General features: G+C 48.3%; 1 protein-coding gene across 2 annotated transcripts in view; it reads right to left on the reverse strand.

Moving 5' to 3' along the window:
* Window positions 1-1543: 1543 nt before the first annotated feature.
* ACACB (acetyl-CoA carboxylase beta) overlaps window positions 1544-25527 on the reverse strand; it is a 109490-nt gene continuing 85506 nt past the window's right edge. For both annotated transcript variants that reach the window (XM_047760277.1, XM_047760278.1), the window contains 16 exons: window positions 25267-25389; window positions 23867-24136; window positions 22219-22316; window positions 20435-20555; window positions 19878-19988; window positions 18496-18639; window positions 17438-17558; window positions 15469-15565; window positions 13024-13120; window positions 11764-11899; window positions 10315-10492; window positions 6752-6864; window positions 4822-4976; window positions 3967-4137; window positions 3717-3853; window positions 1544-3083 (listed from right to left, as the gene is read on the reverse strand). In XM_047760277.1, the coding sequence (XP_047616233.1) occupies window positions 2957-3083; window positions 3717-3853; window positions 3967-4137; window positions 4822-4976; window positions 6752-6864; window positions 10315-10492; window positions 11764-11899; window positions 13024-13120; window positions 15469-15565; window positions 17438-17558; window positions 18496-18639; window positions 19878-19988; window positions 20435-20555; window positions 22219-22316; window positions 23867-24136; window positions 25267-25389 (2199 nt within the window). In that variant the 3' untranslated portion in view covers window positions 1544-2956. The remainder of the gene's footprint in view (window positions 3084-3716; window positions 3854-3966; window positions 4138-4821; window positions 4977-6751; window positions 6865-10314; window positions 10493-11763; window positions 11900-13023; window positions 13121-15468; window positions 15566-17437; window positions 17559-18495; window positions 18640-19877; window positions 19989-20434; window positions 20556-22218; window positions 22317-23866; window positions 24137-25266; window positions 25390-25527) is intronic.

Here is a 25527-nt window from a genome sequence, read left to right on the forward strand (position 1 = left end):
CTCCAGAGTGAGGACTGGCACAGATACTCAAGGTTCTTAATGAGGATCTAAATGGTGACATTGACAGAACAGCTAGGGAAGAATGGAGACTGTTTTTTTTTTTTGCTTTTCTTTCGTTTTTCTTTTTTACGGCCCACTTGCGGCACATGGAAGTTCCAAGGCCACGGGCTGAAATGGAGCTGTAGCTGCAGCCTACATATGGATCCAAGCCGCATCTGCAACCTATGCTGCAGCTTGTGGCAATGCTGGATCCTTAAGCCACTGAGAGAGGCCAGGGACTGAACCCCCATCCTCACAGAGACAACGTCGGGTCCTTAACTGGCTGAGCCACAGTGTGGGAACTCCTGGAGACCAGTTTTCACATTTCATACTATAAACCCTCAAAAAGGATTTATGGGAATGCATAAATCATGGTAGGGAGTTTCCGTTGTGGCTCAATGGGTTAAGAATCCAATTAGTATCCTTGAGGATGCAAGGTTGATCCCTGACCTCACCCAGTAGGTTAAGGATCCGGTGTTGCCATGAGCTGTGGCACAGGTTACAGATGCAGCTCGGATCTTGCGTTGCTGTGTCTGTGGTGTAGGCTGGAAGTCACAGTTCAGATTCAACTCCTAGCCTGGGAACTTCCATATGCTCTGGGTGTGGCCCTAAAAAGACAAAAACCAAAACTAAGCCAAAATAAAACAAAAATCATAAAAAAAACCCACAGTGGGACTGGGTCTAGGTCAGCCTGGCCCCACCTCTTACTAGCTGCATGACCTCAGACAAGTTTGTTCACCTCTGAGCCAGGGTTTATAAAACTGAGGCTAGAATTTCAGCATCCGGAGTTCCCGTCGTGGCACAGCGGAAATGAATTCAATTAGGAACCATGAGGTTGCGGGTTCAATCCCTGGCCTCGCTCACTGGGTTAAGGATCCGGCATTGCTGTGAGCTGTGGTGTAGGTCGCAGATGTGGCTTGGACCTGGTGTTGCTGTGGCTGTGGTGTAGGCCAGCAGCTACAGTTCTGATTAGACCCCTAGCCTGGGAACCTCCATATGCCACGGGTGCGGCCCTATAAAGAAAAAAAAAAAAAAAAGACAAAGAATTGCAGCATCCACCTCAAAGGCTCATAGGATTGCACAGGATGAGGCCAGGGCACTGCAGATTGCCCGTAGCCATCACCCTGAGCATTCAGTTTGGATCCAGGCTGCGTACCCAGGCCTCCATCGACACGCAGTTGTCTGACTCTTTCTTTCCCTGCGGGTGGCTGTGCTCAGTCTCTTGAGAGAGCAGCATGGATGTGGTTAGGGAAGGTCTGTTCACATGAACTCAGCATTGCCAGCCAGCAGACAGCAGCTTGTGCCCATGTTTGAAATGAAGCTGCAAAGACAATGTGGTCCACTGGGGGACTTCAGGATGGGAATGTACATCAGGGCTTCATCCCCCTGAGGTGGGGGCTTGCACGGGGTCTCAGTGGCTGCAGGAGGATGGCAAGCACTGGGGAATCACACAGAGAAGTGGCCTGCCTTCTCTGGTCCAGACAAAAAGCCAAGGCCAAAGAGCTTCCTTCAAAAAACAATTTATTCTACACATTTCCTGGATAGCAGCTATCATTAGTTTATCGTGCCTCCCAAATCAGTGGGACCTCCCACACACAGAAAGCATTCGGTTCCCAAAGGGGCAGGGATTCCTTTCCACCCCCACCAGCCTCAGGATGGGATGATGGCTAATTTCTCTTTTTCCCACCCCTCATGGGCCCCACATCATCTTCATTGGCCAGGCTTGTTATTGGCTGATGGCCTCAGACATCCTACCAGTATCTCAGCTTAAAGGGGCTCCCTTGGGGCAAACTTGCTGGCTTCCAAGGTGGCCAGGTGTAATGGCTGGCATACTCAGACAATGTGGGCATCATGGCAGCACAGGCACCCAGGTGCAGATGGATGGGGCCAGGAGGATTGCAGGTCCTGACGCTGCCATGTGGCCCTGAAAGCTGGGTGCTGGCGGACACGTCACCAAGCCCCCTTTGAGTGAATCAGCATTGTCCTCGTGGTCCAGTCCTCGGGAACCAATAGCTCTGCCCCTCGGGGCCAGATCCCATTGCAGACATCAAGGCAAGAGGTGAAAGAGCAAGGGTGACTTGGCAGGGCCCTTCAAGGCAGGTGACGGCAGTCACAATGCTGACACTGGTGAGCAATCTGGGCTGTGAGTTTGGAGGAGGCTTCCCCTCTGTTCTCTGGCCTCCCAGCCCAGGCAGGAGGGCACACGCCAGGGGAGGGCTCATCCTCTTCTTCTCGGAGGGAAGAGGCAGGCAGAGGCTGTGAACCATGTAAAAGATCCTACGACTGCACAATTCTCTGCTGAGAGAGTGAAGACTGGACTGCTAATGGGACATTCCTAGGGGTTCGCTAAGGGCCACGTTGGGGACAAAATGCCATTTTATGCTCTCAATAAAAAAAAAAAAATCATTCATACCCTTTCCTGAGTGATTCATGAAGATCCAAATAAGCAGCATCAGAAAAATCACTTTTTCTCTTATCTTGTCTCTATTTCTTTCCTTGTTAGTTTGCTGAAATCTACAAGATGCTTAAGTCACGAGCTAGTCTCAGAGTAAAAAAAAATGAGATTCTATGATCTGATACAAAATGAGCCTGAAAGAACACCTGGATCCCGCACGGCAGGCACCAGAAAGTGGATGGAAACTGGAGTGTTTGGGTTCAATTGGATTCAGCAATGTAGCAAAAATGTCTTAAGAGATAAAACAAAAACCCAACCATGGAGAGGAGGCGATTTCTGTTTGGAAGGGGGCGCTCCTGAGCCTTTTATTGAAACGAGCGAGAGTTGGGGGTTTGCAGCCTTGCAGCAATTGGCCATGGATTTGAAAAAGCAAACCCTGAGGACTTGGGGAGGGCCTGCTGTCAGCAGATCAGTGTGGTTTCTCTTGCCTGTGGTCTTGCGAGTGACCTGGCAGGACCAAGGTCAGGTGGAGGCCGGGCCATCCATGGTGGACAAGAGGTGAATGACCTGGGCACGCTCGGCTGGGCTGATAAACTGGCTTACATATATCAGGGAGTCTGTGGCCACGTCGGGGTTATCTTGAACCAGGCTGCAGGGGTGGAGAGAGAAGGGCAAGATCATTCCTGCCACTGAGTTCAGTGGGCCCAACGGCAGCCCCAATCCCTGTGTAGGGCCACCCCCGTGCCACTCTGCGCTCCTGACCCGCTTCCCGCTGTGCTCTCACCATGGGGACAACAGTCCCGTGGGACGAGCGGCAACAGTGGCCCTCCTGGTCATAATCTGTGTCACCCGAGACAGGCCACTTCCCCTAAACCTCAGCTTCATCCCCGAACTGGGTAGCAGAGTCCCAGGGGCTCTGCTACCTACCCGCTGGGATCACAGGGGCAAACCTTCCAGAAGGTGGATACAGAGTGGGAGCTAGCAGCCTAAGATGTAGGAGTTGGGAATGTGGCTTTGCTAACCAAACACCCTCTAGCTGTGACTTGGACCAGTCCCCGATAGAGTCCAAAAAAATATTTAAGTCATAGCACACCCTCCTTAGAGTGTCCCTAGCACTCTGCGCCCAGAAACGACGTGCCCAGGGGAGCTACGGCCTCTTTGCTGGGGGGCTGGGTTGAGGAGTGCTGGACTGGAGTGGCCGCTCTGGGCTCAGGTGGCTAGAGACAATTCTGGTTCCAATAGTCGCAGACAAGTCCGGGGGGGGAGGGGGGCAGCCACTCACCCTCGGATGGTCTTGAGGGCGGAGTCTCGCTTCAAGTATTTGATGTTCTCTCGGATGGTGGAGCGCAGTCCCTCCCCCACCTGCCAGTGCTTCTCCAGCCACTGCACCACCGTCTGGTTGTTGTCCCACAGGTAGGCCTGGGGAGGGGACAGAGGCTGCGGCTGGGAGGGACCCCCACTGCCGGGCAGGCGGGCTCACCCTTGGCTCCCCTCGGCTCCTGCCCGCCGACCCATCTCTGCCCCAGGCCCACCTTGACAGCCCCCTCCGTCTCCACAAACCAGCGGCGCAGCATGGACTGGACATGCACATGGCTGAGATCGCTGCAGGCCTGCAGGATCTCCTGCTTAACCTGGTCCTCCAGCAGCAGGCGGCGTAGGCGCCAGTACAGGAAGGTGCGGGTGGTCTTCCAATCCAGGATGTCCTGCAGACAAGCCCCAGGCCTGAGACCCCGGAAAGGATGGAGGGAGACTCTGGAAGTTGCCCCGGGGTGGGGCCCTGAGCTGGGCAAAGCTCTGCAGCTATTCCCATTTTATAGTCCAGGAAGCTGAGGCTCAGGGAGGCAGCAGAGGCAGGAGGCAGCCAGGTCTCTAGGCTGCCTCTCCTGGGTACAAAGCTGGTGCCCACATCCATCTCCAGACACAGAACAGAGGCTTACCAGAGGCATGGAGGGCTTAGGCTAAGGAGGAAGGAGCATGGGCCACAGGGGTAGTAGCTGATGATGAGAGGTCCTCTTGGGGATAGAGCAATAGGGCAGGGTTGTGATGGGCAGTGGTGGGTGAATGCAGGGTGGAAACAATGGTTCACAAGTCTGGGCCCCAGCAGTTATAAACACACACAGAGCTGAGACTGGCAGCCCTCAAACTTGGCTGCCTATTGGAATCTCTTGGGGATTTGAAAAAAAATACCTATGGCCTACATCCCATCCCTGGAGATTCTGATTTAAGTGGTCCAGGGAGACACCTGGGCACTAGGATGTTTTTAAAGCTCCCCAGGTGACTCTAACATGTGGCATTAGACACATCCCAAAGACCTGAGCCCAAATATCCTGTGTGTGTTGACTGCAGGATGGGCCATTCACACCGACCCTATGGTGGCAGGCTCTTACACAGATGGCGCCCTTCTCCAGCATCCTGCCAGGCTTGTCGTGGAGGTCCGCGAAATGCACCGCCACCTGGTGGTACATGGGCAGCAGCAGGTCCTCCCGGGCCTTCAGCTGGCCTTCCAGCTCCTTTCGGTCCTTGTTGGAGAGCTCTGACGATCCTGAGGGCAGGAGTGCAAACCACCGCTTGCAAAGACAGGCCTGATCTTTAACTCTGAGAGTGCCCCCACATCAAGTCGCTCATGCAGTCTCAGAAATGCACCCAGAATTGCAAGACAGCATTTGACATGCGACTTTAAATGTGTCTTTTACATCAACTAAAAAATGAAAAAAAAAAAAAAAAAAAAAGCTTCCCCTTTTATTTGACCCATTGTGCTACAGGACACTATCAGTCACTTTTTTTTTTTTTTTTAGGCCCACACCTGCCAGGGATCAAATCTGAGCTGCAGCTGCCGGCCTTCGCCACAGCCACAGCAACACCAGATCCCAGCCACATCTGCAACCTATGCCTCAACTTGCAGCAACGCCAGATCCTTAACCCGCTAAGTGAGGCCAGGGATTGAACCCACTTCCTCATGGATACTAGTCAGGTTCTTAACCCGCTGAGCCACAATAGGAACTCCTCAGTTACCATTTTTAGTATACAGATTGTAAAATCTAATAAGGGAATATTATAAACAGGTCTGTTCCAATTCAATAATTTAGATGAAACAGACAAATTTCTTTAAATACACAAACTATGAAAGCCTACCCAAGAGGAAACAAATTAAACTGAACAGTCCTATATATAATAAAGAAGCTGAATTTCTAGTTAGAAAAAAATAGTTTTAGTTAGAAACTCCCTATCACAGATTTAAAGAAATAATGCCAATTCAAACTCAGAAAATAGGGGGAAACACTCCCCAACTCGCTCGGTGACATCAGCAATACCCTGATACCTAACCAAAGAAATTCTATACCCATCATCACCATCAATCTTGTAAGCTGTAACATTATAAAGACATTGCCACCTAACATGGACTTGTAAAGAGAATTATACCCAAAGTTACAAGTGAAACCAAGCTATCATTCAAACAAAATTGATGACATAGGTTCAATGGAAAATTCTAAAGGGGTATTTTGCTACCAAAATTCTGATGTTCGTTACTGGCCTGAAATACTTCAATTGTTATGTCTTTTGTGTGCTGAGAAATACATTCGCTAAGGCATTGTGTATTTTTTTTATATTTTTTATTTTTGTCTTTTTAGGGCTGCAACCCGTGGCATATGGAGGTTCCCAGGGTAGGGGTCAAATTGGAGCTGTAGTGCTGGCCTATGCCACAGCCACAGCAATGCCAGATCCAAGCCACATCTGCATCCTTTACCACAGCTCACGGCCATGCCAGATCCTTAACCCACTGAGCAAGGGCAGGGATTGAACCTGATCCCCATGGATACTAATCAGATTCGTTTCCCCTGAGCCATGATAGGAACTCCATGTGTTTATTTTTAAATGTTAAAGAGGTTGATATGCTATATATGAACATTTAAAATATCTCACAATGGCGTAGCGGAAACGAATCTGACCAGGAACCACCAGGTTGTGGGTTTGATCCCTGGCCTTGCTCAGTGGGTTAGGGATCCAGCGTTGCCATGAGCTGTGGTGTAGGTCGCAGATGTGGCTCAGATCTGGCGTTGCTCAGATCTGGCACAGGCTGGAGGCTACAGCTCCGATTGGACCCCTAGCCTGGGAACCTCCATATGCCACAGGTGCAGCCCTAAAAGGACAAAGGACAAAAAATAAACTAAACTAGACTAAAATAAAATATCTCACAATGTCTGTGGCTACACTTTGATGGGTCTTCACTTTATTTCTGACATACTAGAAACCGCCAGCAATGGAATGGGCTGTGACTCAGTTGACCTCTAAGGGGTGATGCATTTCAGACCCACTCACCTAGCTGTTCCACGAGCTTCTTGTAAATTGGGTCAATTCTTCTCATGGTCTTTACCAGATCTTTCTTCCGGAATTTAATTTCCACTGTTCCCTCGGGCTCCAGAATACTTGCCCTGAAAAAAGCAACAGCGGGGGGGGTGGGGAATGGTGTATGAGGTACAGTCAGGGCATATGGGGACGGAGGCAAGACAGCCAGGAAATCTCGAGGCAGTTCTCTACTCTTTCATTGACTCACTGTGTGACCATGGACAGGTTACTTCCCCTCTCTGGTCATCTGATTCTATAGCCATACAATGAGAGACTGAACCAACTTTTAATGAAAAATTTTTTTTCAGCTTTAATGAGGTTTAACTGACAAATAAAATTGCAAGTTTTTTTTGTTTGTTTGTTTGTTTGTTTGTTTTAGGGCCACACCTGTGGCATATGGAAGTTCCCCAGGCCAAGGGTCGAATCAGAGCTGAAGCTGCCAGCTTACACCACAGCCACAGCAACACCAGATCTGAGCCACATCTGTGACCTACACCACAGCTCATGGCAATGCCAGGTCCTCAACCCATTGAGTGGGGCCAGGAATCCAACCCTCATCTTCATGCATACGAGTCAGGTTCATTACCACTGAGCCACAACAGAAACTCCTAAAATTATAAGATATTTAAAGTATACATCATGTTTTTTTTCCTCTTAATAGTCACACTGCGACATAGGGAAGTTCCCAGACTAGGGATTAAACCAGAGCTACAGCTGCCAGCCTACAACACAGCCACAGCAACATGGGATCCAAGCTGCATCTTCAACCTTGCGGCAACGTCAGATTCTTAACCCACTGAGTGAGGCCAGGGATCGAACCTGCATCCTCATGGATCCTAGTTGGGTTTGTAACCTGCTGAGCCACAATGGGAATTTCCATTGTAGTGATTTTTAAAATACAATTTTTAAAGGTTCCTTTCCATTTATCGTTATTACAAAATATTGGTTATATTCCCTGTGTCATACCATACATCCTTGAGCTCCCTACACATAATAGTTTATGCCTTCCACCCTCCAGCCCAGACTGCTTCTTCCCCGTCTCCCCACTGGTAACCACAAGTTTGTCCTCTATATCTGAGTGTCTGCTTCTTTTTTGTATATTCCCCAGTGTGTTGTATTTTTTTAGATTCCACATATACTGAACCAACTTTAAATTTTCTGAACTCTGGACAGCCCATTCAGTTCCAAGAGGGTCTGACTCTCTCTAGAACAGCATAACCCTCCAGTTCCTCAGCCACAGTCCTTTCCGACTTTCCTGATCCCTGCTCTCCCAGAGCCAGGGTACTGTTTCTCATCTCCTTTCAGCAAGCAAAGCCACAAGGAGGAGTCCAAGGTATGAGCAGCCCTCTCATTTCCAACCCTCTCACCTCTCAGTCTCTCCCTATCTCCTTTTCTTTTGACAGCTTAGAAGCCCTGTATGTAGTTCTGAGCTTCCTGGTAGCCAGAGTGAAAAGTTAATGACTCCACTCAAGGCTGCTTCTTGTCCTGAGTCTTTCTGGAGGGCTGACCTCAGCAGCCCCCCGTGAGGGTCTAGGGGCACCGAAGGCAGACAAGTTTGGCTCATCTGCACCATATCACAAGGCCTACCTAACATAGCACCTGAGACAGAGTAGGTCCTCAGTAAATATTCATCAAATTAATGAGTGAATAAGGAAGTAGACACAGGAAGAAGGTGACTATCTGTACTGTGGGCAGAACTACTCTTGAGGCCTTTCCATTCTGCCCAGCATGTAGCACAGTCTTCATTTTGAAGACACTCAAAAACCGAGTTGCAGTATTACTGCCATTATCCTTTCTGTAAGAGTTCTTGGGATGAATTCCTACTTAAAAAACAAACAAACAAAACAAAACAAAAACAAAAACAGAAAACAAGCAAAAAAACCTATTTACAATGGCCAAGACATGGGAATAAACGTCCATTTATCAAAAAGTCCATTGACAGATGAATGGATAAAGAAGATGTGGTACATATATGCAATGGGATATTACTCAGCCACAAAAAGAATGAAATTATGCCACGTGCAGCAACAGGGATGGACTTAGAGATTTCATACTAAGTGAAGCAAGTCAGATAAAGACAAATAACCATATGATATCACTTATATGTGGGATCTAAAATATGACACAAGTGAATTTATCTACAAAACCAAAGCAGACTCACAGACTCAGAGGACAGACTTGTGGTTGCCAGGGGAGATGGGGCAGGGAAGGGATGAATTGGGAGTTTGTAATTAGCAGATACAAACTATTATATATAGATTGGATAAACAACAAGGTCTCACTGTATAGCACACGGAACTATATTCAGTATCCTCTGATAAACCATAATGTAAAAGAAGATAAAAAAGAATATGAAAAAGAACATAAGAATTCCCGTCAGGGCTCAGCGGAAACAAACCCGACTAGTATCCATGAGGTTGCAGGTTTGATCCCTGGTCTCACTCAGTGGGTTAAGGATCCAGCATTGCCATGAGCTGTGGTGTAGGTCACAGACACAGCTCAGATCTGGTATTGCTGTGGCTGTGGTGTAGGCTGGCAGCTGCAGCTCCAATTTGATACCTAGCCAGGGAATTCCATATGCCACAGGTATGGGCCTAAAAAGAAAAAAAAAAAAAAGACTATATATATATATATATATATATATATATATATATATATATATATTTGAATCACTTTGCTGTACAGCTAAAACTAAGACAATATTGTAAATCGACTATATTTTGATAAAATAATTTTTTTTTTTGCTTTTTAGGACCACACCCATGGCATATGAAGGTTCCCAGACTAGGGGTCCAATTGGAGCTACAGCTGCTGGCCTATGCTACAGCTATAGCAATGCAGAATCTGAGCCACGTCTGCGACCTACACCACAGCTCATGGCAACACCAGATGATCCTTAACCCACTGAGCGAGGCCAGGGATCGAACCTGCAACCTCATGGTTCCTAGTTGGATTCGTTTCCGCTATACTACGGTGGAGACTCCCAATAAAATAAAATTTTTAAAAAAGTGTCAAGAAGGTTTCTCTGCCCTGAAGAACCAGTGCCCTCTCAACTGAGTATTCATCCAGTCATTTGTTTGGCCCATATTTACCAAGCATCCACTAGGAGTCAGACACTGGACGAGGCCCTGGGTTATAAAACTGAACAAAACACAGCCTATCCAGGATAGCTGAGAGAGAAACTCAGTCTAGTAAGACTGGTCATATTTCCCTTTTTCATCCTGGCTGCCAGGAAGCTCAGGTGCTTTTGGTCTTCCCTTAGTTGATTATAAACCTCCTCGGGAAGCAAGTGAGTGTAAGTTATGAAAGAACAACAATTCCTTCCCCACTTCTGGGCTTTAGCCACTAATGCTACTGAGAAAATCCAACTGCACCCCAGATGTTAGTTTCAGATTCGTAAAACTGAGAGCTCTCTATCCCTTTGGAAGCTCAGAACAGCCCTGCCATCCCCAGCCAGTGGCTCAAAGATGATGGGGCTTCAGGACTGGGAGTGAGAACAAGGAAAGGCTACGCCAGGTTGGGGATGGCACACCCACCTGCTCTCTTTGTCTGCATATATTTCTATGCACAGCGGGTTGATGCTGGTGTCCATGACTGCCCAGGAGCCTCCCCGGAGCTCTCCGTAGGGTGGGATGTAGATCAGGATGGGCTGTTTGTACTGCCGGAAGCCATCCACGATGTAGGCTCCAAACTTCAGCACCTGGTCGTACATGTCTGAAAAGCAAGTCGGCCAACAACCAGTGAGATGACTTCAGGTCCCAGCCCCTGTCCACATGCAAGGCCTGCAGCCTTTGCTGTCCTGGGGGCTCTGGGAGAGCGTGGTCAGGTGGGAGGCTGCACGGCGCCATGGAAAGACTTCCACTGGGCTGGGAGGCAGGCCCCCCTTAGGCATAGATCACTCCCTAAGTGCCTATGTGACCTTGGACAGGTCCCTCTCCCTGCCTGGGTCTCAGCATTCCCACCTATAAAGGGAGGCAGAGGGCGATCTCTAAGATTCCATCCAGCTCTGACTTGAGAAGCTCCCATGCATCCCACCATTTCTGCACACAGAACCCTCCCCAACAATAACACAGTCCCTTCCCTCCTGCCCACAGGCAGAGGGTCCTTATTTTCCCCCAAGACACATCCCTCCAGGTACGGGGCACCCTGCATGGTAACAACAGACTAATAATAAAACCCATGATAATCACAATGAGGGTGAACATCCCGTGTCAATGATAGGCTCAATGCATCCTTACCTTGGCCCTGAGGTTGGTCCTATTTTTTTTTTTTTTTTTTTTTGTCTTCTTAGGGCTATACCTGCAGCATATGGAAGCTCCCAGGCTAGGGGTCAGATCGGAGCTACAGCTGCCAGCCTAAACCACAGCCACAGCAACACCAGATCCAAGCCACTTCTGTGACCTACAGCACAGCTCATGGCCATGCTTGATCCTTAACCCACTAAGTGAGGCCAGGGATCAAACCCGAGTCCTCATAGATACTAGTCTTGTTCATTACCGCTGAGTCATGACGGTTGGTCCTATTCTTACCCCCTGCACAGAGGAGGGAAAGCAAGGCTCAGAGCAGTCACCCAGCCAGCAAGGATTCAGAGCAGGTCTGCCTGCCCCTAGTTCAGCTTTTTTTGCGAAACCCCAGCGACAGCCATTGTAACTTGAAATGCACTTGGTGGCTTAAAAAGCACTTGCATGACTGTCAGGTCACTGAGGCTCCAGGGAGCCCCCTGAGGAGGGCAGGTAGGGAGGTGACCGCCCAGGTCACTTGGCAGCTTCCCAGGGCTGCCTCTTCCTACCCTGCCACTCCTGGCGTGACCTCAGGCCAGTCATACCAGGAACCCTCAGCTTCTCATCTGTAAAATGGGTAGTGTTACCTGAACAGCTCCTGTCTTCAGGGTTGCGGGGGGGACTCAGCTAAGATGATGATGGGACCATTCAGAGAAAAAACAGATTGCTGCCCCAGGGGAGCTGTCCTGGGTGGTGACAGCTTACCTTTCATGCCCCCGGAGAACCCCCTCCAGTTGGCAAAGATTATCAGGGGCAACTTTTCCCGGCTGAAATCCCTGATGGCCTGGGCCGTCTTGTAGGCTGAGTCTGGAAACCACACCTGGCCCGCCTGCTGGATTATCTGGAACACAGAGCAGCCTGGATCAGATGCCTCTGTGGAAGGGCAGCCCCAGGACATAGGACGGCTGTTCACATTGCACCCTGGCGGGCAGGCAGTGTGCTCTGCATTGGCATCAATGCCAGAGTCAGGGCTCACAGGGAGGGCCCAGCTTGACCCTCACGCAGCAGCCCAGGGAGCTTCCTGCTGCCTGTTGACAGGTGCCAAGCCAGTAGAGGCCACACTGAGTGGGGTCCTAGGCCCCGCCGCCTGACTTCTGATCTCTTCCCAGGATGCGCTGTGGCCCACCCTAGAAAGAGTGACAGTGATGGGGGAGGGCAGGGGATCCCCAAGGACCTCTCATCCTCTGAGGAAGAAGGAAGATGGTTCAGAACATTATGCATCTGGCAGAGAGAGTGGAGAAACAGGCACTGAGCCAAAGACTCCTCTGAGTCTCTGAGCTGGACAGACATGCGACCACCAGGACCCACTCTTGTCAGCTGAGCTGGTTACAACGGCGGCCCCAGCAAAACCACAAAGAGGCATCACCTCACATCTGCCAGAAGGGCCATCATCAAAAAGTCTACAAATAACAAGTGTTGGGGAGAATGTGGAAAAAAAAGGAGCCCTCCTACGCTGTTGGAAGGAATGCAAATTGGTACAGCCCCAAGGGAAGGGTATGGAGGTTTCTCAAAAAACTGAAAAGAGAACTACCAGATGACCCCGCAATTCCACTCCTAGGTATACATACGAATGAAACAAAAACACTAATTTGAAAAGATACATGCAGTACAATATTCATAGGAGCACCATTTATGACCACCAAGATAAGGAAGTAACCCAAGTGTCCATCAACAGACAATGGATAAAGAAAACGTGGTACCTATATACAATGGAGTGTTACTCAGCCATAAAAAAGGATAAAATTGTGCCATTTGCAGCAATGTGGATGGACCTGGAGAATATTACACTTGCTGAAATAAGTCAGACAGAGAAAGACAAATGCAGTATATCACTCATTGTGGAATCGAAACAATAATACAAATGAATGTATGTGAAAAAGAGAAAAACATAATATGGTGGGTCAATTATACTTCAGTTAGAAAAGAACCCACGAAAACAGCAGCCCCAGCTCCCTGGCTCCTAACCTTGGCCTCAGAATCCAAGTTGGCAGGGTCTGCAGGCACAGCCAACTCCACTGTCCGAGTCTCCACAGCGATCACTCCGACGGGGATTCCCCCTAGCCTGCAAGGTGGGGTACAGGTGAGCGGGCACCCCAGACACATTCAGGGTCAGGTGGGCCCACCCAGCCCTGGCTGATATGCTATAGGTGCTCTGCGCATATGGGCACTGCTGGCTGGGAGGCAGACTTACAGAGGAGTGTGCCGTTTTCAGTTGGGGAGGTTATTCTACTGGAAAGCAAAGCAGCAGCCCCAAAGCAGAAAAAAGCTTCACAGCTGGAGGGCTGGAAAGGTTTTCGGGGTGCCCTCATTCAGGAGACAGCTGCCACGGTTCCAGCAAGGGTCAGGCCAGTGCAGGGACGGGAGTGGTGCCATCCACTAGAACTTCTGGTGCCAATGGTCACATTCTCGCTTGTCTGGTGTGGCAGCTGCGAGCTGCACGTGGCCACCGAGCACTTCGAATGTGGCAAGGACAGCTGAGGGAACTGAAGGTGCATCTTGCTTTCTCACTGTCATTCATTGGAATTCGAGTTGGCCCATGTGGCCAGCAGTTACCACCTTGGACGGTGAGGGTCTGGACACCATGTCCCATCTGGCAGGGCTGGAGGGAGGCTGAGCCTGGGGGAACTCCCGCCAAGGGGGTTCCACGGCATCAGGAACCATCACCACTTTCCCTCAGTTGCCCTGGGCCTTGCGCATCCCTGAATGTCTCTCATTTACGCTCCTGACAGTTGTATGAGGCAGGTTTGGGGAGAACAGTCTTCAAATAAAGAGCCTCCCCGTGGAAGGAGTAGATTTCATCTCAGGTTTAAAAAGTAAAACATGGAGAAGCAACTAAGTGCCAATACTGGGCTTAGTATTTTAATACTGAGTCACTGCAGAGAGAGAAATAATAACGACAACAATGACAGTAATGGCAGCTGCTACCACTTGCGCAGCATTTATGATATTTGGTGCCAAACATATGTTATCACTTTTTTTTTCTTTTTAGGGCCGCACCTGCGCCATATGGATGTTGTCAGGCTAGGGGTCGAATCAGAGCTAGAGCTGAAGCCTACACAACAGCTGTAGCAATGTGAGATCCAAGCTGCATCTGTGACCAATGCAACAGCTCACAGCAAAGGCAGATCCTTAACCCACTGAACAAGGCCAGGGATTGAACCTGTAACCTCATGGCATATGGAGGTTCCCAGGCTAGGGCTCTAATCAGAGCTACAGCTGCTGGCCTTCACCACAGCCACAGCAATGCTGGATCCGAGCCGTGTGTGCAACCAATACCATAGCTCGTGGTAACACCGGATCCTTAACCCACTGAGCAAGGCCAGGGATTGAACCTGTAACCTCATGGTTACTAGTCAGGTTCATTAACCACTGAGCCATGACAGGAACTCCGATATGCCGGGCTCTTGACCGGCTGAGTCACAAGGGAAAATCCTATGTTACCACTCCCCATCATCAGAACCATTCTTTGGAGGGGTAGAATTATTAACCACATTTTACAGATGAGGATGTAAAGGCTCTGAGAGGGTGAGTGTCAGAGCTGGGCTTGACCCCAGGTTCAACCACAGAACCTGGACCTGCAGCAACCACATCGTGCCAGGAACCTGAGTAGTAAATTATGATGGGCTCCACAGAAGGAGGAGCTTTGGTGTAGCTGGAGCAATCCAGAAGGATGAGGGGTAGGCTGCTGAGGAGTGAGCAGGTCAGCTTTGAAAATATTCAGGCATTTAAGCCTTCCACTGGCTATGATATACAACAGGGGTTCCTGCCCATGGCCCCCATGACATGGAATTCACTGACAGTCTGACAGTTTCTGGAGAGAGTACCAGGGCCACCTTCTGATTCCCAAAAGGGTCCATGGCCTCCCTGGCTAGGAAGCCCTGGCCCAGGGACAAGGGTCCTGGCTACCAGCACGAAGTTGGCTGAGATGTCTTTTTTTGTTGTTGTTGTTCTTTTCTAGGGCCACACCCACAGCATATGGAGGTTCCCAGGCTAGGGGTCCAATCAGAGCTGTAGCTGCCAGCTTACACCACAGCCAAAGCAACGCAGGATCCGAGCTGCGTCTGCAAACTATGCCACAGCTCACGGCAATGCCAGATCCTTAACCCACTGAGTGAGGCCAGGGATTGAACCCGCAACCTCATGGTTCCTAGTTGGATTCGTTAACCACTGAGCCATGACGGGAACTCCTGAGATGTCTTCTAAGGCCACAAGCAAATCCAGACTTTATGAAGCAGTTCATCATCCAGAAAACTACCCCCCACTATTGACTTTTCTTGCAGAAAATCCTGGGGCCAGGAAGAAAGTGTCCCTAGGGGCCATGTGGGAGGAAAGAACCCCTGGCTGGTGTCTGGGAGTCCCAGGGCCCCAGGGAGGTCAGATGTGCGATGCCTGCCCCATCTTCAGGGTTACCTGGCTCGTCCTGTCACCACGGTCTGGGCCCAGGGCGCCATGATTTCCTTGAAACTGCCTTGGTCGAAGAATCCACTCTGCCAGGATCCCTTTAGAGCTGTTTGCAGAAAGGCAGAAGCCCAAACAGAGTCACAGATAGAGGAACAGACTTGTGGTTGCCAAGGGGGAGGGGAGGATTCAAGGTTTGGGATTAGCAGATGCAAACTATTATACACAGGCTGGATGAACCACAAGGTCCTACTGTAGCACAGGGAACTAGATTCTGTGATAATATCCTGTGATAAACCAGACTGGAAAAGAATATGGAAAATATAGAGATATGTAACTGCATGACTTTGCTGTACAGCAGAAATTAACACAACATTGTAAATCAACTACAGTTCAATAAAATTTTTTTAATTATGTAAATTACTGGCCAAAAAAAAAAAAAAAAAAAAACCAGAAACCCACATGGAGGGGCTGCGTTGATGCAGGCCCCCAGGGTCCGCCTGGAGGGGCAGACTGCCCTGTAGCCTAAGGCCAGCCTGACCTTGACAGCCCAGAAAACTACACAGATACCGATACTCCACACACACCCCCACCCCCGCCACACACATATATAAAACCAGGACTGCAAAAAGAAAACACACCAAGCCAGGAATTCAGTCCATATAGAACAGCCAACTCATCAATGCCCTTCCACACCAAACTCAAGGAAATCCTCATCACTGCCTCTGTCTTTTCTTCCCAAGAGGCAAAGGGAGCTGATGGACAACTTCCGGAGGCAGAATTTCAACAAGAGACCACCTGCCCCTGAAAAACTCATCCCTGACCGGGTGGCTGCAACTTCAGAACCAGTTAACTGGGAAGAAAGGCTCTAATTTCAGAGCGTGAGAGCAAGAAAGAGAGAATGAAGGATGATGTCAATTGCAGCCACCCCTGGAGAGGACATGGTGCCTGGAATCCACACCTCAGTGTAAATGACTGAGGAGCCCATAGCACGGGAGATCTCAGGTTGCAGGTGGGAGAGGCTGAGCACCTGGGAACAAAGCATTGCAACCCCAGGGCCTGCCTTGGGGCCAGCCTGACTAGCTAAAGAAAACCGTCAGTCCTAAGTCTGGCGGTTTGTTGATGCTTTTTTTTTTTTTTTTTAATTAACATATAGTTGATTTTCCTAGTTCCACTCAAGCTAAAGTCAGCATTTCAGCCAGTGCTTATGGGTGAGAAAACCCAAGAGGAAATGCAGAGGGAGAAGCAGGTCAGGGGGCTTTTTTTTTTCTTTTTTTTTGCTGGCAGAGTCTGGCATGATCCTGGTGGCACGTCCCCAGCCCCACGCGGCTGGAGGGGGAGGCTGCTGTCTAAAGAGGGCAACGTGTGAAATTCTAGACTTGGGATTGTGGTGAGGGGGCAGGGGCACAGCTCAGCTTTCGGGCTCAGTCCTGGTTGCTCAGATATAATCAGACACCTCCGGGGCAAACCTGAGGTGAGAGGGAGAGAGAGGGTGTGCGTGTGCAGGCACGTGGGTGCACACATGTGTTTGGATAGGTGTGTGCACATTTACACATGTGTATGCAAATGCAGTTGGAGAAGAGGCCAAGTAGCTCGTCCTGGGGAAACTGGTGGCGAATTACCTTACTGAGAAACAAAAAGAGAGGAAGAGAGAGCATTCTACTCTTTGAAACCCTGATGTTTCAGCCCCGGAGCTTTGTGTAACCCCAGGGCAGTGTGGGGAGGAAGGCCATGACCTCCGCTATGCGTCACCTCCATCCAGCTCCAGGAATCAGAGGCTGTTTCCACCCCCTTCTTGGGCAATAGCTCAGGAAAAGCATAGAGAAAGATCTCCATTCCTCCACCCCCTGTGCACTTGAACTCAGAGAACTCCTCTAGGATATCTCACTGAGAATCAATACTTCTATTTCCATGCTCCTTTATCCCAGATGCTGCAAAGAAACCCAAGCCCAGGTCTCTGGCAAAGCCCTCCAGTACTTACTTGGGTGAGGTCTTCCTGCAAGCAGCCACCGGGGGTCATAGGGCGATCGGGATGGTTGGAATTCAATTTCTCTGTCCACGGGGTCAGTGGGTGTGATGATCGGGACTGGGCTGTGATTGTCCTGGAAAAGAAAGCCAGGTCTCCATTTCAGTCCTCCATGCTTGTCAGTAATACCCGTGGTCCGTTCTCTGCCTTTCCCTCCTCTGACTACGATGATGCCTGGTTGCGCAGTAGAAGACCGACTTGAACTAGCTGATTATCGTAATTATGAGCAGTATCTAGTGAGGGCGCAGCCAGCACTGGGTCCGACACTTCATTTCACTTAACCATCATGATAACACCTTGGGGAGTTCCCTGTGGCTCACGGGGTTAAAAACCTGTCTACTACAGTTCCCATTGCGGAGCAGCGGAAGCGAATCCGACTAGGGACCAAGAGGTTGCGGATTTGATCCCTGGCCTCCATCAGTGGGTTAAGGACCCAGCAATTGCTGTGAGCTGTGGTGTAGGCAGACAGGTGTGGCTCTGATTTGACCCCTAGCCTGGAAATCTCCATATGCCACAGGTGGGGCCAAAATAAAAATTAAAAAACCGCATAAATAAATAAAGAGCTGAAACTTAAAAAAACATAAATAACACCTTGGGGTGGGTGCTATTGTCACTTCCATTTCACAGATGAGGAAACCGAATCTCAGAAAGATTAAGAAATGGCCCTTAAGTCTCACTGCTACTGATGAGGAAGCTGGAAATCAAATCTAGCCTGATTGCAAGGTTTGAGGATTCTCTGCTACCCAGTGTTACTTCTTTTGATGAGCGGCAATGCCACCTTTCTAAAGGATTGATAGATAGCATTCTTACAGTGGCATTATAAAAAAAAAAAAAAAAGCAAAGAATAGCTAGTATAGAGCTGGGTACCAGAGAGGAAAGGAGGGAAGAGTAAAGAAAAATTAAACCCCAGCCACATTTTCAGGGTTCCTTGCTCCCCACGCCCCCATACCACTTGGCAAGTGAACTTGATAATCATCTTCCAGTCTCTAAGCTTCAGGGGGTGGACACAGCACCTTTGGCATATAGGAGAGCCACTCCAGGATAGTACAAACGCCCTCAAAGTCGTCCGGCACAGTGACATGGGACACACCATTGCAATGCATGATCTGTACGCCGCCCAGCTGGTTGTTAGATGTGTAGACCTCTCTGCCCAGGACCTGCTTTGACACAGCATGGTTAGCAAGGTCCTGCCCGGCCTGGGGGTCCTTCCACCTGTTTAGAAATCATCTCCCTCAGCCCATCTACACTGTGGGTAGGAATGTAAACTGGTATAGCCACTATGGAAAACCATATAGAGGTTCCTCAAAAAACTAAAAATAGGAGCTCCCGTCGTGGTGCAGCAGAAACGAATCCAACTAGGAACCATGAGATTGCGGGTTCGATCCCTGGCCTCAGTGGGTTAAGGATCTGGCATTGCTATGAGCTGTGGTGTAGGTCGCAGACATGGCTCAGATCCTGTATTACTATGGCTGTGGCATATGCTGGCAGCTGTAGCTCCCATTTGACCCCTAGCCTGGGAGCCTCCATATGCTGCAGGTGTGGCTACAAAAAGCAAATAAATAAATAAATCTAAAAACAGAGTTGCTATATGATCCAGCAATCCCACTGCTAGCGTATATCCAGACAAAACTGTAATTCAAAAAAATACGTGCACTCCTATGTTCACAGCAGCACGATTCACAATAGCCAAGGCATGGAAACAACCTAGATGTCCATCAACAGGTGAATGGATAAAGAAGATGTGTTATGTGTGTGTGTATACACACGCACACGCATATACACACACACATAACGGCATATTATTCGGCCATTAAAAAGAATGAAATAATGCCATTTGCAGCAACATAGGTGGAGCTAGAGATTATCATCCTAAATAGTCAAAAACATATGATACCACTTATATGCAGAATCTGAACTATGACACAAATGCACTTATCTATGAAACAGACACAGACTCACAGCCACAGAGAACAGACTTGGGGCTGCCAAGTGGGAGGGAAGGTGGGGGAAGGAAGGACTGGAAGTTTGGGATTAGCAGACGCAAACTATTATATAGAGAATGGATAAACAATAACGTCCTACTGTAGAGCACAGGGAACTATATTCGACATCCTGTGATAATTGAATAATTAACAATTTTAATAATATTAAACATTTTAAATTACAGTAATACAGAGAATTAGTTCTACCAGAAAAGCCTAATACTTCTTTTTTCTTTTTTTTTTTTTTGTTCATAAGAGTCCCTCATAACTGCAAAGTGGAAAAACAGCTCTTCCATCAGTAGGGATGAAAGTGGTTTCATGGTGAGAAAAATCCCCACCGGAGACTCTGGGAATTAAAATGACTCCACCCCCGCCCCTACAGGTCCACTCCCCAGAGGCCCCTCTGAGGTCACCTTGTTGAGAGCCATGGCCCCTGTCAGGATGATGTGGGAATTCTCCACCTGGATCACTCGCTGGCCCAGCCTCACCAGGTAGGCCCCGATCCCCAGGGCTCGGCAGGTCACCTGTGGAGACAGGATCCCCCCTGCATTTCCCGGGGCCACGTGCCCCACCCCCACTCAGCCCCTGAGTCAAATCAACCAACTAGAAAAATATTTTTTGAGGTAACTATTAAAACTGAACCCAAATTGGGTTCAGATGACATTAAAGAATTGTTGATATTGCTGGATGTAAGAGTATTTGTGGTTATGTTAAAGAAACAGAACAAAATTAGGTGGGAGCCTTTATCTGGTAAAGAGGGACGTACAGATGAAAAGATGCAAGTGGGGAGTTTGCTTTAAAATATTCCCAAATAGAGGGGCAGAGGGGCTGGGGGCGCAGGAATGGCTGACAATGGCTGGAGCCAGGGATGGTACATAGGGCTCATTATCAATTCTCTTCACTTCTGTGACTATTTTGAAGTTTCTATAATAAACGGGTGAGACATAAAAGAAAACAGGAGAGGACTCACCAGGCTGATGGTGACGATCTCGTCGTAATCCAGGGAGGTCTCTCCAGCAATCATGCCTGAGCCCTTCAGATTCTCCACGCCCAGGCCTTCCTCCTTCCCGATGATATCCGTGATGATGTACCTTCACGAACCCAACGCCAGTTAAAGTCTGAGCTCCAGCCCAGAAAAATACAAGAAGGACAAGTTTCCCAAGGACTTGAGGAAGGAAAAGTGAGCAAAGTGAGGGACCAAAGCGGATAAAGCAGCCAGAGGTGGGATGAAGGCTGGGGTCTAGGACCCTCACAATTGGCCCTCAGGTTTCTAGAAGGCAGAGTTCCTGTTGTGACTCAGTGGTAACAAACCCAACTAGTATCCATGAGGACTCGGGTTCAATCCCTGGCCTCGCTCAGTGGGTTAAGGATCCGGCGCTGCCGTGAGCTGTGGTGTAGGTTGCAGACATGGCTCAGATCCCAGGTTGCTATGGCTGTGGTGTAGGCTGGTGGCTACAGCTCCAATTAGACCCCTAGTCTGGGACTCTCCACAGGCTACAAGGACGGCCCTAAAAAGCAAAAAAAAAAAAAAAAAGTTTCTAGAAGGCAGGTATGGTTTTGAAAATTATCATCCCTCCAACCAAAGATAAAGTTTACCTATTCAGAGCTGTCCTAATCAAATGTCACACATACACTTCATTCCTCCAAAATCAATCTAGAACAACCTTTAGTCTATAGAGAGATGCAGGCATGCAAGGAGAAGCCATGTAGTCCACAATGAACTGATCAAGATCCCATGGCCACATGAGTTCACTGCTTCCGTTAAGAGATTCACAAGGCACTTCAGCTCATTAAATGTTCTGAGAAGGCCTGCAGTGAAGATGCTGGTTGGATCTCATTTAACCCAGTGTTTCCCAGACTAACTTGATGATGGAAAATTTTCCCTCCCTGCCATCCCCCCAAATCACCAATGAACATTCCAGCAAACTCAGCCTGGGAAATCCAGATTAAATCAGAATCTGATTTTTTTTTTCAATTTTTCATTTTTTTTGCTTTTTAGGGCGGCACCCGAGGCACATGGAATTCCCAGGCTAGGGGTCAAATCAGAGTGGCCGCTGCTGGCCTATACCACAGCCACAGCAACATGGAATCGGAGCCACGTCTGTGACCTAACCACAGCTCACGGCAATACTGGATCCTTAACCCACTGAGTGAGGCCAGGGACTGAACCTACATCCTCAGGGATACTAGTTGAGTTCATTAACCACTGAGTCATGAAGGGAACTCCCAGAATCTGACTTAAAAAACAAAACAAAACAAATCAGAATCTGATATATTAAAACCGCAACAACAACAGCAACAACAACAAACACACAACCTTCCCTGAGAAAGAGCCAGTCTAGCTTTTGATGTTCTCATGGGGCAGACCACTGCCCTCCCCACATCTTCCCAGCTCGACAAGTCACTGCTGGCATTAGTTTGGCTAATTTGGTCATAAAATGTGAGCCTGTGGCCCTGGAAGACGTTGCAGGATCCAACCTAATTCTCCCTGCGTGATGTGCTATTTCTGTGAGAGGCCTGCCTCTTTTGGGGACGACAAGGATGCAGGATGGGTTCACCCTACAGGATGCTGCAGGTGTCTAAGCTGTCAGTGCCCACAGTGGGAGCTCGGGACCCCATGGCACAAACATCGCCACCCACTTGACAATACAGCCACAAGCCCAGAGGCAGCCTGAAGCTGCTGAAACTGACCACTGTGAGTAGCTGAAATGAACCACCAGCGAAAAGGAGGGAGCTGCCTGCGAAGTTATTTACCTGGATTCTCCTTCCTCCTCGATGTGTTTACAATGGACGGAGTTCAGGGAGCTGATTCTGGTGTAGTCTTGGGGGGTCAGGTACAGGTATTTAAATCCCTAAAAATACATACTTCAGTGAGGTTATGAGTCCAGCTCCTGGCACTCAACAGCCAGTTTTTTTGTTTGTTTGTTTTGTTTTGTTTTTAAAGGCAGCACTACTTTATGGGCAGGGGGGATGTTAATCAAATGTTTAACAACACGGTCACTGACTGATCTTAATACCATATTTAAATTTTTTTTTTTTCTTTTTACAGCCACACCTGCAACATATGGAAGTTCCCAGGCTAGGGCTGAATTGGAGCTGCAGCTGCCAGCCTACACCACAGCCACAACAACACCAAATCTGAGCTGCATCTGTGACCTGCATGCAGCTTGAGGCAATGCCGGGTTCTTAACCCACTGAGCGAGGCCAGGGATCAAACCCACATTCTCATGGACCCTGTGTCAGGTTCATAACCTGCTGAGCCACAACGGGAGACTCTGATATCAATACACTATTAGTAAGAGCTATAAACTGAAGGTCTGCTCTCTGCTTTCCACTCATCCTTACAACACAGCCTCACCATTTTTGTCCCGATTTCTCTGATTTAATGTTTTTAAATGTTTTTCATTCTCTCTCCCCCATGGAACCTTTCAGATACATTTTTCCCTTCCTACCAATCCCCCAATAAAACTTTATTACAGACATACTTTTATGTAAGGTGTGTATGCACCTATATGTATATATGTTGTGTATGTAAGTATTATTTTTACATGAAAAGAATAATTTTTGTCCCTTTTGGGGGAGTGATACCAACCCCTTGAGGATACACGCTCCGGTTAGAAAGCATGACTCTGTCCCCTGCATTTTCACATTGCGAGATGTCTGCGTTTCTCTATTCATTTTGCCTTTTATGGGAGCAGGTGTCTCTGCCTCCCCTGGATGATTTTGAAGAACTTCCTGAGGCCAGGAGTTACACATCATCCTCGGTGTACACTGCATTCAGGAGATGCTCAGTATATATTAAGTCCATGTTTACATAAAAAGTAACTTTTGGAGCTCCTGTTGTGACTCAGTGGGTTAAGAACCCAACTAGTATCCATGAGGATGTAGGTTCGACCCCTGGCCTTGCTCAGTGGGTTACAGATCTGGTGTTGCCACGAGCTATGGTGTAGGTCACAGACTCAGCTAAGATCCCGTGTTGCTGTGGCTGTGGTATAGACTGGCAGCTGCAGCTCTGATTCCACCCCTACCCTGGGAATTTCCATATGCCCCAAGTGTGGCTCTAAAAAGAAAAAAATAAATTTTAAAATGAGTTAACTGTTTTCATAATCTTCTAAGGAGCCTCTTTAGACATTCTTTCTCTAATGGCCACCCCTTCCCCTGAAATTAAAAAAGATTTTTATTAAAGTGTAGTTGATTTACAATGTTCTGACAACTTCTGCTGTAGAGCCCACGATATTTTAATAGCAATATACCGTGTACCTGTTTATGTACTATATGGACATCGATGCATCATACGTAAAGAGTAAAATTTCTTCCACCCCCTGGCAGGTGCTGCCACCCCCATGGAAAATACAGCAGGAGCTCAGTGGAATCACACTGCTATACAGGCTTTGCGACGTACCTTGTAGGGGTCTCGCGGGTCCACCCACGCCACCTGGAACATGTGTTTGATCTCCTCTGCGAGGCCGATTCGGGCCCCACTGTTGGCGGCAAGGTAGATTTTGGGGATGCCCTCTGCCCGGGCCAGCTCAGATGCCCGCAGGTACAGGAGGTCTTCCCTGGGCCCAAAGGACCCGATACAGAAGGTGATGTCATTGCCGATGAGGATGATGTCCCGCCCTTCTGGGTACTCGAGGGTCTTAAGCCTCATTTTAAAGGCCACCATGCCCACCTGGAGAGGAGACGAATGCACAAGGAAAATGGGTTTATTTCTTCAGGGGGGAAATTTTTTAAAGCATGATTCCAGCCAGGGCCTGGGTTCTGCTGCGTTCACCTCGCTTCTGTTGTTGCCGTTGTTAATGCTTTAATTTTTATTGAAATAGAGTGGATTTACAGTATGTTTCAGGTGTACAGCAAAGTCATTCCATTTTATATATATATACACACACGGATATATTCTTTTTTAGATCCTTGTCCATTATAGGTCATTACAAGATATTGAGTAGAATTCCCTGTGCTATACAGGAGCTCTTTGTTGGTTATCTATAGCGTGTGTGTGGTTTTTTTGGTTTGTTTGTTTGTTTGTTTTTGTCTTTTTGCCTTTTCTAGGGCCGCTCCCGCGGCATATGGAGGTTCCCAGGCTAGGGGTCGAATCGGAGCTTTAGCCGCCGGCCTACACCACAGCCACAGCAACACGGGATTCGAGCCTCGTCTGCAACCTACACCACAGCTCATGGCAACGCTGGATCCTTAACCCACCAAGCGAGGCCAGGGATCGAACCTGCAATCCCATGGTTCCCAGTCAGATTCATTAACCACTGAGCCACGACAGGAACTCCTATAGTATGTGCGTTAATCCCAAACTTCTAATTTCTCTCTCCCTCCTCTCCGCTTTGATAACCATAGTTTTGTTGTCTATGCCTGTGAGTCTATAAATGCTGGAAAGGGTGTGGAGAAAAGGGAACCCTCCTACACTGTTGGTGGGAATGTAAATTGGTGCAGCCACTATGGAAAACAGTGGAGGTTCCTTAAAAAACTAAAAATAGAGCTGCCATATGATAAAGCAATCCCCCTCCTGGCATATACCTGGAAAAAAATAATTCAAAAGACACATGCACCCAATGGTCACAGCAGCACTATTTACAATAGCCAAGATGTGGAAACAACCTAAATGCCTATCAACAGAAGAATGGATAAAGAAGATGTGAATATTATCCAGCCATAAAAAAGAATGAAACAATGCCATTTGCAGCAACATGGATGGACCTAGAGATTATCATACTAAGTAAAGTAGGTCAGATAATGAAGGACAAATATCATATGATATCACTAATACGTAGGATCTAATATATCAGTTCTTCCCTCGTTTCCTCCAGGAAGTCGGTTCATCTCCACCAGTTGGCCCTGAGGGTCCAGCACCAGTTCGGTATATGTCAGGATGTCTTTGGGGTACTTGTCTGGTGATCCCCACATTTTAAAAAGAGCCTACAGAGAGAGGAGGAAAGAGAAAAACCTTAAGCCATCAGTAAGGAGATACATTTTCTTTTCTTTCTTTTTTTTTTTTTTAAGGGCCACATGGTTTGCATATGGAGGTTCCCAGACTACGGCTCGAATCAAGTATGT

This window comes from Phacochoerus africanus, chromosome 15, assembly GCF_016906955.1.
Source record: "Phacochoerus africanus isolate WHEZ1 chromosome 15, ROS_Pafr_v1, whole genome shotgun sequence".
Classification (NCBI taxonomy): domain Eukaryota; kingdom Metazoa; phylum Chordata; class Mammalia; order Artiodactyla; family Suidae; genus Phacochoerus; species Phacochoerus africanus.